The 14,166-nt window shown below is 41.7% G+C and overlaps 1 protein-coding gene across 2 annotated transcripts in view; it reads left to right on the forward strand.

Moving 5' to 3' along the window:
• Nucleotides 1-10,015, forward strand: part of gal3st3 (galactose-3-O-sulfotransferase 3) — a 38,629-nt gene extending 28,614 nt beyond the window's left edge. For both annotated transcript variants that reach the window (XM_023346489.1, XM_014473516.2), the window contains one exon: nt 176-10,015. In XM_023346489.1, coding sequence (XP_023202257.1) covers nt 176-1,445 — 1,270 coding nt within the window. In that variant the 3' untranslated portion in view covers nt 1,446-10,015. The remainder of the gene's footprint in view (nt 1-175) is intronic.
• The last annotated feature ends 4,151 nt before the right edge of the window (nt 10,016-14,166 follow it).

Consider the following 14,166-nt stretch of genomic DNA (forward strand, 5'->3'; position numbering starts at 1 on the left):
ATTTCTGAATTTATTGTTTAGGGTTATTTATTTTTTGTATTTTTGCACTTTTTTCTCGTTCACACCGTTGCTTTTGCCTCTTATACTCTCCAGTAGAGGAATTATATCTCCAAAGTCAACCGTTTTTGGTTGGAATTGCTAGTTTTGAGATTAATTGTATTTCCTTTTCCTTTAGGAACATGGAGGCCTTCCGCTTTGGCTGCTCTCACCAGTACCCAGGATCAAAGCCGAAACACACCAACATTGTCTTCTTGAAGACTCACAAAACGGCCAGCACCACCATGCAGAACATCCTATTCCGTTTTGCAGAGCGCAACAACCTGATGGTGGCGTTGCCAGTACAAGCATGTGGTCATCAGTTCTGCTACCCACGTTCCTTCTCCTCTCACTTCGTCCATCTGCACACGCTGCGACCAAACTTGATCACCAACCACATGCGCTTCAATAAGACGGCATTGCAGCGCCTGATGCCAAATGATACACTATACATTACAATCCTGAGAGAACCAGCCTCCATGTTTGAATCCTTGTTTACATACTACAGCCGACACTGTATGAGTTTCAGGAGAGTCCCGAATGGCTCTTTGGAAGCGTTCTTGGCGGAGCCCTTCCGTTACTACAGGCCACAAGAGGTAGAGTCCATGTATGCACGCAACACCTTGACCTTCGACTTGGGTGGAGACAAAGATCATCCGTCAAAAGACTTGGCTTATGCACAAAACTTTGTTGCGGAAGTTGAAAAAGTGTTCTCCCTAGTGATGATTTCCGAATACTTTGATGAGTCACTTATTCTTCTTCGCCATCTTCTCTCTTGGGATTTGGAGGACATCCTGTACGTCAAGCTAAATATGCGGACTGAAAGTTCCAAGAAGAGGTTGTCTCCAGGTCTTCCTGAAAAGATCCGTGCCTGGAATTCCATAGATACATATCTTTATGAATATTTTAATGCTTCATTCTGGCTCAAACTGTCAGATTTGGGTTTAGACTGTGTGGCGAAGGAGGTCCAACTTCTTCGACAGGTACAAGAGAGGCTAATGAGAAGTTGCTTTGGTGGGAAAATGCCACTTCCACGCCCAGCTGCAGAGATCAAGAACAAGGATCTCCGTCCATGGCAGCCAAGCGACAAAGTCGACATCGTCGGCTATGACCTCCCGGTAAATATAAGCCATGAGGCACAGGAGCACTGCCTCAAGTACATCATGCCAGAGATCTCATACACGCGCATCCTTCTACATTCCCAGTCCTTGCGACATCGTCGAAGTTATCAGAATCGGCCTCCACAAAAGTCACACATCCTCCAACATCACATGCGCACAACCCTGCCTCGGCATTCTCAGGTCCGCCTCAGCCAACCAGCGCCCTCTGTTGATCAGAGCCCAGACTCAGGAACAGAGTCCAAATCTAACGTGAAGCGAAGTGAAGGAACTACGAAGCTAGGGCTTTAATTCTCAAGCAAAATGTGAAAATCTCATCAGAGCCCAGCAGACTGCACACTTTGACTCATCCTGATAGAAATAAAGACTATGATGCTCGATTAATGAAACCTTTTGGGAGTCAAATTTGTATTTAGGAAAGCAAAGTAAATTGGGTTTTCTCTCTGAAAACCCTTTTTATTATGACTAATGAAGACAAAGGGTTAACCACGTCTGGACTTCAACCACATTCTCCTCCTTTGATGTGTGAAACAGTAAAAGTGATGGAAAACCAAATAGCAAGGACTAAACTGGAGCTAGACTCTATGGTGACAGCAACTGATTGCAGCTGGTTTCAGGTGAAAGTGGTTGTTTAAATTAAACCAGTTGATGTAAGTCCTGGAACAAATGACAAGGTACTGATAATCTGCTCCGTTGTAAGGCACAGAGTGTACTTTGTGTGCACCAGACTAGTTCTGTATCCGATTACTTTCCTTTATTTTCCCTTTCTTCAGCTCTGGTTTCCATGCCTTCTAATTAGCATATATGTTACTTAAAGTCTTTCGGACACACAATGACACTTGTGGATCAACTGTCAGGCTTTCGAAGACCCACATTGAGTTCACCTTTTTAACCTTTCTTCTTTATAAGGTCCAGAACCTAAAGCAGCAAAGAGAGCGAGAAGAGAAATGGCAGAGTCACTCAGACATTACATAGATGTCTGGATGCTGAGTTTTGGCCACCCATTATTGTTATGACTCACACAGAGACAGAGCCCAGAGACAGCGTAAAATCTGTGCCTCCTTAACCTTTGACCACTCTTGCCTCCCCCTGGAATACTTTCTCCATTTCTCAGCCAGGCGCCCTTGCTGTTATACCCTACATCTGTACAGAAGCACCAATGTCTTGGTTTAGTGCTGTCCAGATCTGCTTTGGCCCTAAATGCCACTGGCCATCTCGTCTTTCAAACAAGCCCTGTGGAAGTGAAGGCTTCAGCATTGGAGACTGACACGTGAACATGGCTACTATTGCAATAAGATTCATAATCTTTTGATATTAAAGGCATGGATTCTTCAATCAAGCCAGAACATCTTTGCCCCAACTGAAGCCTACGTATGAACAACGCAGGGCGAAGACGTGAAGACGCAGCCTCTGGCAAAAGCTCTAAGGTTACACACTTGTACATTTTCATTGGGGACATGTTCGACCAATGAAAAGCTGCTCGTTCTGAACTGAATCTGAAATATTAGAGAGAAGGCAGACTTAAAACCCAGTAAGACAGGTTGGCCGGTGAACCTGTTGGGGTCTTGAACTGTCAAACCTTATCCACTTGAACGGTTGTCTGCTCATATTTAAGCTGTAATTTAATTTACATCATGGCAAGAGGAACCATTAACGTAACTTGAATGCTAAGTTATAAGGAGATTGTTTTAGAGATTACATAAGAGTTGCACATGTGAGTCCGGAAATGACTCTGCCTCATGTTGAAAGAGCAGCAACAGCGTGGCTGGTATTTTGAGTATGTATGGGGAGTCCGGGTGTGGGTGTGGGTGTGTGGGTTTGTGGGTTTGTGTCACTATGGCAAACATGATTGTAAGGAATATTAGACTAATGTGTACTACCACAAAACCAGCTTTGAGCCATTTGGGTTTGTGTCTGTGGATGTTTTTTTTAAACACTGTAAGCTATGAGGACGCAGTGGAAACAAAAGTTAAGCCCAAAAAGATTCATTCCCGCAACAAGCAGTTTGTTTCTGATGAAAAATAAAAAGAAAGATTGATGGTAACATTGTTATAGGTGTGTCAACCTTGATAAAATAATAAATTAATTACACAATGACAAGTTATCAAACAACATAGAAGCTTTTTTTTGGCATGACAGTTAGTAAACCCTTCCTAAAGTTGTTGATCACCCACTGGTATTTTGGCCGTTTCCTTTCGGAGATGATCTTCAAGTCTTGCAGGTAGGAAGTCCTCCTTGCCATCACCCAAATTTTTGGCTTCCTCCATCAGATTTAAATTGGGACTCTGGCTGGCTAGCTCCAACGTTTCAAAAGAAACTTGCTGGTAGGAATATTTTTGGGCTTAGCTGTAAATGAAGGAATGGACAGGCATTTTAACACTGAGAAATGCAATGCAGCTGCGGAACAAACGGTAATCGCTCAAAAGGTGTTAGAACAAATTACCACACTGGTTTAATCCTATGTAAACAGGGCAAAAAATATATTTTGTGTGAGTTCATTAAATGTCTTAGTTATTATCAGGGATCAAGTATTCCCAGTGCTGTGTTGTATTTTCGCCTTTTGTTTGTAGTGAGGAAAGGTTGCATTTCCATCACATTATCATTGTGTCTACTGCAAACCTCTTAAGGCAGTGCAGATGGAATAACACAAAGACCAGCAATATAAAATATTAATTCTGATCTGATCGCTTCTGAAGCTCTAACGAGCCCAATCACCCAATATTTTTTTTTGTTTGACTCTATTACATGACGTATAACAAAGCACATAAACGAAGCATTATGTTTTCAGAAGGGTGTGAATATTTAAAAGTCATATAAAAGACCTTGAATATACCAGGTGACCTCATTTTTCAAGTTTTGCAATGCATATTGTTTTTTTTGAAGTAATTTTACATTTGAAGAGACATGTTGTATTTCTTGAAGGTGCATAACACTGTAATAGCAGAGTGACGAATGGTCGGTTTCATTTTACAAACCCACCAAAGATGCATTATAGGATAATCTCATCTTTGTATATGTTCTTAAATGTTTGTAGAAAATGCATACAAGGACTCACCTTTTAAAACAGCTGACAGCCAATAGTGATTTTCTATTGTATTTGAATCAGTTTGTGTTAAAACATGTTGTGCTAATTGCATCTATTCATGGGGATGATAAAATAAACTGAGATGCTTTGAAAGTACTCAAAAGCATAACAGGTTTGTGTGTGTATAACACTGAAGTCTTGCAAAGACATTTGAAAAACACACTTTGTCATGTTTGGGTCTATTTTCTTTGCCCACATGCAGAACACCACAGGAGAACAGGAAATCAGTTAAAGACGGTTTATTGAAATTCAAAGATAAATCAGAACGAATGTGTATGTGGTCCCAGGGGAGGATTCTTGAAGTCGTCGGCACACTACGGGACAGCAAGGAGAGACGGTGAGTTTTGAGTACTTGAAAATGGGAGCTGTGAGAATGAATTAGAGCGATCTTACTTATGGAGACGATGATCTCGGCCCGGGGGGAGAAAATAGGAGACGCTGAGGATCAAACAGGAGAAAAAGAGATGGAACTCGGGCAACCAGTGGGTAACTTCCACGGCGTCATGAAGGGAGCGAAATCCAAAAGCCAGGAGTAGGTCTTCTCGAGGAGAATCCACAGCTTCACAGGGAAACACCTGAAGAAAGAGGACGAGGAATTACTCAAAATGTTTGTCAAGGAAGAGATCACAGGGAGCTAACTCTGGAGGGCTCAGAGTACCATAGAAGGCTAACACTCAGGCATTGAAGTGCTGGCAGTCAGCTTCTCTTATGCTCCAGGAGATAATGACAGGATTGAAGACAGGTGTGTCTAATCGTGGGAACACCTCTCCCGGTAAGCAGCCTCTGGCACCATCTAGTGGAGAAACAGTGGAGCAGCAAAAGAACCCAAAACAAAAAATCCTGGAACCCGACAGTACACCCCCTCAACAGTCGCCACCTGGTGGCCGGGAAGAACAAGAGGGTAGCGAGGAACGATAGTCCTCAATGAGCGAGGGATCAAGAATAAAAGACCCGGGGACCCAGAGGCACTCCTCCGGACCGTAGCCCTCCCAATCGATGAGGTACAGCCAGCCATGACCTCGCTGACGGGAGTCCACGATCCGGCGGACAGAATAGACGAGATGGCCATCAATGTCACGGGCGGGAGGAGGGGGCTCGGAAGGAGGGCGCAGCGTGCTGGTCTGGACGGGCCTCTCTGCGGATGAATGCGCAGAGAGGCAGGGAGGCGAAGGCGAACTGCAGACATTCTGATGATGGTTTCAATCTCAAACGGGCCGATAAACCTGGGAGAGAGTTTTCTAGACATGGATTTAAGTGGAATGTCTCGGGAGGATAACCAAACCTTCTGTCCTGGGGTGTAGGTGGGAGCAGGAGTCCTTTTATGGTCAGTAATGCGCTTATTATGTTCAGCAGTGTTGTTGAGTGCGTTGATGGTGGTTCTCCAGATGTTCCGACAGCGGCGGATGTGGTGTTGAACTGAGGTTACGGCAATGTTATTTTCTTCGGTGGAGAGTAGTGGTGGCTGATAGCCTAGAGATGCTTCAAACGGAGACAGACCAGTAGCAGCAGAAACACGGCTGTTATGAGCATAGTCCACCCAAGGAAGAAAATGACTAAAGTCGGAAGGGTTAGTGGAGGTGAAACAACGGAGGGTCGACTCTAGTTCCTGATTCATTCTCTCAGTCTGAACATTAGTCTGTGGGTGGAATCCAGAAGTCAAAGAAACTTTTGCATTAAGTGCAGAACAGAAATTTCTCCAAACCTGTGAGATAAACTGGGGTCCTCGGACTGACAGTATCTCTTGTGGGATGCCATGCAAGCGGAAAACATGTTTAACAAGAAGTTGGGCGGTCTGAAACGCAGTAGGAAGTTTTCTAAGAGGAACTAAATGACAAGCCTTCGAGAAACGGTCGATAATGGTGAAAATGGTGGTCAAACATTTAGATGGGGTAAACCTGTGACAAAATCTATGGAAATATGGGGCCACGGACGTTTGGGTATATGTAATGGTTGTAAAAGACCTGACGGGGGCTGATGGGATGGTTTATTTCTTGAACAAACTGAACAGGCTAGAACAAATTCTTTAACATCTTTGTGAACTGATGGCAACCAGGATCTACGATTAATGAGGGAGATAGTGCGGCTGATACCTGGGTGTCCGGAAAACTTGGACGAGTGGATCCAGTTGATAAACCGGACTCGAACAGCTGTGGATACATAGATCTTGTTCGGTAGGCAAGAGTCCGGCACTGGTTCGGATTGTTGGGCTTGTCGAATTGGGTCCTCGATCTCCCATGTGACGGCAGCAACGTGGAGGAAGGATAGTGGCTGGAGTCTTTTCAGAATCGTCAGGGGAATGAAGGCGGGACAGAGCATCTAGTTTAGTGTTACGGGTTCCTGGACGGTAAGAAATAGAAAGATTGAACCTGGAAAAGAATAATGACCAGCGAGATTGACGAGGATTTAGCCTTTTAGCAGATTGGAGATATGACACATTTTTGTGATCAGTCCACACCAGCACTGGCTGTTCGGCCCCCTCCAACAAATGCCGCCACTCCTCCAGGGCTAACTTAATAGCTGGGAGTTCCCAATCCCCCACATCATAGTTGCGTTCAGGGGGAGATAATCTACGAGAAAAGAAAGCACAGGGATGAATCTTGTTATCTAGGGCAGAGACTTACGAAAGTACGGCTCCCACTCCAGTATCTGATGCATTGACTTCAACAATAAACTGCTTTGTAGGATCTGGCTGAATGAGTACGGGTGCATTGGCGAAAAGAGTCTTGAGTTTTCTAAAGGCCGCGTCTGCCTCCTGGGGCCAATTGAAAGTGGTCTTGGTCGAAGTAAGGGTGGTTAACTGTAAAGCTGTCTGGCTGTAGAGACGATACAGAGATGATAGAAATTAGCAAATCCGAGTTGTTTACGTGTCTCAGGGATCGGCCACTCCAACACAGCCTTGATCTTTTCCTCCATTGGTCTTACCTGCCCGCCCTCTAGAATGGATCCTAGGAATGAGACTGATGCTTTATGGAACTCGCATTTCTCTGCTTTCACATACAGTTTGTTTTCTAGGAGACGTTGTAGGACAAGACGGATGTGATGTCTGTGGTCAGCCAGGGACTTGGAGTAGATCAGGATGTCATTTAGATAAACGAAAACAAACACATTCAGGAAATCTCTCAGCACATCATTAACAATGGCTTGAATAAATGCTGGTGCATTAGACACCAGCATGACCAAATATTTGAAATGACCAATGGGAGTTTTAAATGCCGTCTTCCATTCATCACCTCGGCGAATACGGAGTAAATGATATGCATTCCTGAGGTCTAATTTGGTAAAAATTGTGGCTCCATGGACTGGTTCAAGCACAGATGATAACAAAGGGAGAGGATATTTGCTTTTTACCGTTATCTGATTTAGCCCGCTCTAATCGATGCAGGGTTGCAAGGAACCATTTTTTTACCGACAAAAAAGAAACCAGCACCCAGGGAAAAGGAGGATGGTCGGATGATGCCAGCGGCTAATGATTTCCTGATGTATTTCTCCTTTGTTTCTCTTTTGGGAGATGTTGTACAGACGGCTGGAGGGTGAAGGTGCCCCAGGAAGAAGGTCGATAGCACAGTCATAGGGGCGGTGGGGTGGTAGTGAGAGTGCCTTCGATTTACTGAAAAGAGTGGTCCAGGTTCCAGAGAGTGGCTCGACTGAGCGGAGTCCGGTTGCAGATGGGCTTGGCTGCGGTGGAGGGCGGACAGGTAAGTTCTGGCATGAAGGGGGACAGAGGAGTGGTGCGACTGCCAGCCGGAGAAAATAGGAGATGCCGATTATCAAACAGGAGAGGTGAAGGTGAAACTCATGCAACCAATGGGTAAGTTCCACGGCGTCACGAGGGGAGCGAAATCCAAAAGCCAGGGCTAGGTCTTCTCGAGGAGGATCCACGGCTTCACAGGGAAACATAAAGAAAGAGGACAACGAGGAATTACTCGAACTGTTTGTCAAGGAAGAGATCACAGGGACCTAACTCTGGAGGGCTCAGAGTACCATAGAAGGCTAACACTCAGGCATCGAAGTGCTGGCAGTCAGCTTCTCTTATGCTCCAGGAGATAATGAGAGGATTGAAGACAGGTGCGTGGAATTGTGGGAACACCTCTCCAGGTAAGCAGCCTCTGGCACCATCTGGTGGAGAAACAGTGGAGCAACAAAAGAACCCAAAACAAAAAGCCCACAAAGAAAAACAAAGAATTCTGGAACCCGACACTTTTGTACTTTAAAGGGCAAATGCCATCATATACAATTGGGCGTTATTTGTATAAAGTTGCTCAAATAACATAAATATAAAACTATGTATAGATTTAACAAAGTTTTCTTTCTATCTTCACACAAGAAAATTAGCAGCGACAATTTTTTTCACTGTCTGAGCCAAATGAATGATAGTCAGTTTTCTGACTTTCCTTTCAAATTCCAGTGTGGTTGATGTAAACGTGAAGTGAATTTTTAGGGACAATCTATATGTTGTGTGAAAACTAGTTGTACTGTAGAGGGACCTGCAGAGTGTGAGTGGTGTAACAGTTTATTCAGAACACGGCTACATTAGTGCAGTGAGGTCAAACCCTAAAAAATAAGCACACTAAGTAATTATCTGTAGATAACTGAGACTTTTAGCTGCTTCCTTTGACAAGAGTAATGTTTTCTACAACCACTGCCCCGCTCACAAGTAATAATTAGACTAATCTAGTCACACAGCTTGTTGAAAAAAGTGAGATGATGCATGCATTTGTGCATCAAACCAATGTTGTTCAGAGCTGGAGCAGGTCTGAATACTGCCAGAATTTAATTCTTTGGAATCACACAAGGTGATTTGCTACTTCGGCCAGTTAGAAGGCCGACTGAGCTAATCAGAATTTGCTTTTAAACCCTGGCAGGGTTGCTGGTTTGTTAGGGCTCCAATCTGTGACTTTGTCGTCCTCAGTGGATAAATTATGACATAAATATATTGTGAGCTGCAATTTGATCTAGAAACTTTATCATCACTACTTTCCTGTTAGATTTGTTGTCAAAATTATGATCTAAGTCTTTTAAAGCGAACCATAAAGTCTGTAGTTTAACTTATTCTGTACTGGGCTTGGGGGCAAAAAGTACATTTCACAATTTAAAAACAATTAGGAGATGATTTTATGTTTGGGTTTTTTTTGTAGATTTTCATTTCATAATGTGAAATTGAAGTAATTTTGAACATCTTGCGTCCTGCAGGTTTTGTACAAAACTGTGATGTTTGAGTAATCGCATTATTTGTGTAAAGGGTTTAAAGCTGAACTACTGAATCAGATTTTCTGCCATCTGTCCAGCGTAATTTAAATAGAGATGAGGGTAATGAATCGGATCAAAGCCGACGTGTGGAAATATTTCTTGTCTAACTAGGATTCAGATTAAAAATGTGTCAGGTTTTTTTTTTCCTGTATTAGTTATTCTTTAAAATATTTCTCCCTGGCAGTGATTTGCTGTAAGTGCTCCATTTTGTCTGAAAGAGGCATTTGCAGCCCTTGTTTTTTCTTTTTAGTGGAAACATGTAATAGTCATGATGTTGTTTTCCTCTGTTTTTAAAAAAATGTGAAAGGCACTATAAAAATATCTACAGTAAAATCTCACATTCACATCAGCAACTCTTACTTTTATTAATGTGAGCCTTCGGTAACAGAATATGTTTGTGTTTAGTAGAACAGGGAAAAGTGAAGGGTTTTATAGAACATGTCATTTTGCTGACCCATGTTGTCCTTTTTCTGGACACTTTTTATTTCTCCCCATTTCCTGTTTTTTTTAGGATTTATCTGTGAATTAAGATATACTGTATATATATATATATATATATATATATATATATATATATATATATTTTCTGATTTGGTGAAAAAGTGTGAATGAATGACGGGGCTTGGGACAAAAAAAAAGAAGAAAAAAGAGCAGGAGACAATCAGAGCTCCAAAGCCTCGTGGTGATGGATTGTGAATGTAACGAATAAAGCGAGAACGATTTCACCTCGTTTGTGAGAGACTGTTTTTGAGTCTGAAAAATGCCCCCTGCTTTGCAGACGTATTCAGAAGCGCACTGACTTGAATCATTCGGCACATCAAGCCTCGGCTCACACTTCAACAGCGGCGGTCCATACCGCACAATAAGAGTCGCTCACTTTAACAGACGGGTTCTGAGCGTTTTCTCTTTCCCTGAGGGATCAGAGCAATTCAGCCCGTAATTGCTCTCTTTGAAATTACCTCCATTCTGCATGCCCGACTAAAAGTCCTGGAACAAATTGCTACTGGGAAAGTAAAAAAAAAAAAAAAAAGAAGAAAGAAACAACAGAAACGCAGCAGTGTGTTTGATGTGACTGAAGCGGTCATGGCGCCGTGTTGCCATTTAACGGCGTGCTGCAGGTCACTTGTTGCCATGGCTGTGCCTGTTCTTAGGAGGTCCTTCAGACTCTGTGCTTCATCACTCTTCCTCCTCTCCCCCCCTGCTTCACTGCTGCCATGGCATTTTAAGAGAAATTGCAGTTATTAGTGGCTTAATTAGAGTGTGGAAACAGACAAAAAGGGGAAGAATAACAAGCAGTGCTGTAGAAAAGTAGATGAGGAAGTTTCATTATCAAGTTTTTCCTTCTCTTTCTGTGATCGCATCAATTTTTGATAAAAAAAAAAAAATCTCAGTTGCAATTTAAAAAGGGCGTAAAAATGCAGTGTCCGTATTTATCAATGATCTGTAGCAACTTAAGGTGAATTCACACCAGTCCACATTTCTATCCACACCGCCGTGAAGCCTGTCTGTTTCATTTCCTGAAACACAAAGGACTTTTAGCAACAATTTAGACACAGTCCAGATGTTTGACATTAAAATGAACATTCAAAGGGCGTGGCAGTAAACACAGTCAGATCAAGAGAAAAACAGCAACTATCTCTTTTCCAAAGAGACATTCTTCTAAGATCTGCTACGTTATCCATTTCGGATAACTTATATCCTGGACAGAAACAAAAAGTTGCATTATTAAACTTTCCAGTTTTTTTCTTCCACTCTTTCGAGCAGACAGTCCAAACCCCATGAGGCCGCAGTGAAACCGTAATGCACCAATAATACTGTGAATATTGTCAACATTATTTGTCAAGTTTAGTTAGCATGTTTCAACAATAAGGCGGCTGAAACCGCTTTACACCGTAAAAACATGTAGTGTAACCAATTATGAAACAAACAACACACATATTTTTCAAAATTATGAAGCAAATACACATCAAATATATTGATAAAAGTTCCAGTTGTCATCAATCAAAGGCAACTCTAAACAGGTGGGTTGATTTAAAAGGAGTTCATTGTTTTGGCTGTTTTGCAGCTTTTATTCGCTTCTCGTTTTTTTGCATGAACATATCAGTTTCGATCCAATAAATAAAACTGGAGCGATGTGAACAACCGATATTTACTTTTATATTGTTGCCATCTGTTTCAACACCTTTTTAAAAGGTTTTAAAACGGTAGTGAAAATATATAAAATATCCGTAAATATCAATTATCGACCATTACAGTAACATTAATGTTGGATTTTTGTGTTGTTTATTATTGTTGGGAAGGTTTTCTCATATAAACTCATTCCTTTGTGTCTGTTTTCTTACTTATTTATTGTCTTTTGTTCTCTATGAAGTTTGGTTTTCGCTAGACGATACAGGATTTTTTTTCTTTACCCTCCTTTTCATTCAAAACTCTTCTTTACATCAAAATGTCACGTGAATTAAATGAATCAATCATTTATGCACAAATTTTTCTTTTGTTATTGCAGTATTGGAGTTAGCGTTTAAAGCTGAGTTACTGATTGGCAGAAAAGGGTTTAAATGAATGAATGGGATGATAAAAGGTTGGATGATTTCAGTTTCAGCTCAGAAAACGCTTCACACTCCATCGATTATTATCTTCAAGCTCGATTTACTCTGATTGGGCGCTTGTTCGAATCCTCGTTTCCTTTTGACAGCAGCATGCGCTTCATCGTCGCTGTGAAGCTTGAGGCTTTTCAAGCGGGTTTGGAAAGCAGGTCACAAATCCTGCTGCCGCCATTCGGTGGATTAATAAAGACAAAAAGTCAAAGAAAATCAGGTTTTCAGTGAGATTTTCTATCTGGGAAGAGCATCCTGGAGGTCTTGATGTTATGGCCAATAACTTAAAGAAAAAAACTAAACATGAAGCTAATTGAATCATCACTAAAATCTGGAGATCCTTTATCTAATACACAGAGTGAGTCTAGAAGAAACTGATCCTTTCTGGGGAAAATACATTTTTTCTCTATCAAGTCTTTCTGCTTTGATAGGTTCATTTATACCTCAGCTCCTCCAAGCTACGCCTCAGCGTTTGAGCCCGGCTCTCTCTCTCTCTCTCTTCGGCTCATTCGTCGGGTTGAGTTGGTGACGGATGTGTGCAAAGCTAAACGCGGTTCGGCTCTGTGAGTCACGGTGCCAGAGGAGGTACCGCGGCCCAGAGGTTCCGGTGTGTTTCCATGTTTCCGTGCAGGATCACAGAAGGCCGGCGGGGCGATCTGCTGCAGCAGCTTCTCTGCTCTGAGTCAGCACTCGGCCGAGCTCCCAGGTCTCACTGACACCAAATTTACATTTTGTTCTCGCTTTCCCCGACCCCTCTATGAAAAGACAGTTTGCGGTTATGAGTTTAGTTCTCTCAGGCAGGAATCATGTGGATGAGTCAGTCACAGGCGCGGCGGAGCTGCAGGTCTTCAAGTTGAGCAACTTTCAAGAGCACGGCGACGCGTTTTGATTGGCTAGTTCCAACAATTTGAAATCATTGTCGAGCATTCCTGCCATGAACTTGATGAGCTAACTGAACACTGCGATGAAGCTCTTTAGGGTTCTTCTCTAAGCTTTTCACTGTCAACTTTTGTGTAAAAATATTTGTTAATGCCCCATGAACAACGTTACAGTATAAATCTGTTTAAATATTAGAGCTGTCAACGTTAATCTGAACATTTTAAGGTGTTAATATTGCATAATCAGATAAATTGCATTTCCTATCTTGACCTAAAAGCCTCTCTGCCACTGAAGGTTACCTCATTCACAGCAGCAGCGCGTTACAGGGTCTTGTTCTGCGGTCAACAATGCAAACATGAATGAAAAAATGAGCGAGGAGAGTCAGACTGGTGTGTTTAGCATGAAATTATAGTGTAAAAAAAACCCCAAAACACCCAGATGGGAGTTTGGATTAAATGCAGCCGACTTATTGCTATAATGAATTATCCAAACACAACCAGTTTGGAGTCATCATTTCTAAATTATGTTTGAAACCAAATGACTTCCTTTAAACCTTATTGATTACAAAAACCTGGAAAACTGAAATGTTTGGTTTGAGACGGTAAAACATTATTTTTAAACATTTTCAAGCTTTCAAAGTCAAGTATAATAATTGATCGAGATCCATCACTGCTCTAGAGTGATTAATCTGATTCATATTTTAAATCGATTGACAGCACTTCTGCATAAATTTATATAGTATTATCATATAATGATGGCATGGTAGATTCATACATAAAGCATAAGTAAAACTATATTGACTATTGGAAACAATATGATAATGACCAACATGTCCATGTCAGAATTTGATCAAACAATATGTGAGAAAAAATACCGCTGTCAAGATACACAAACATCAAACATATTAACAACAGAAACACATTGCAGCAAAACCCGACCTAATTCTGTCACGACAACTAATTTTACCGGACGATATATTGCCCCAGAAGTTATCGCGATAAACAATAATATCATTACTTTGAGACAATTTTCAAGCAATATAATGGTAAAGGCATAATAATGAAGAAACACATTCTAAATAAACAAACAGAAATAGTCTTTGTAAACAAAATTGTCCTTCAAAAGAGAGAGACAAAAGACAAAGTGTGCAAATTAGATTTGTTGAACTCATTTTAATTTATCATGCGATTAATTGATTTATTGT

This window comes from Xiphophorus maculatus, chromosome 14, assembly GCF_002775205.1.
Source record: "Xiphophorus maculatus strain JP 163 A chromosome 14, X_maculatus-5.0-male, whole genome shotgun sequence".
Classification (NCBI taxonomy): Eukaryota; Metazoa; Chordata; class Actinopteri; order Cyprinodontiformes; family Poeciliidae; genus Xiphophorus; species Xiphophorus maculatus.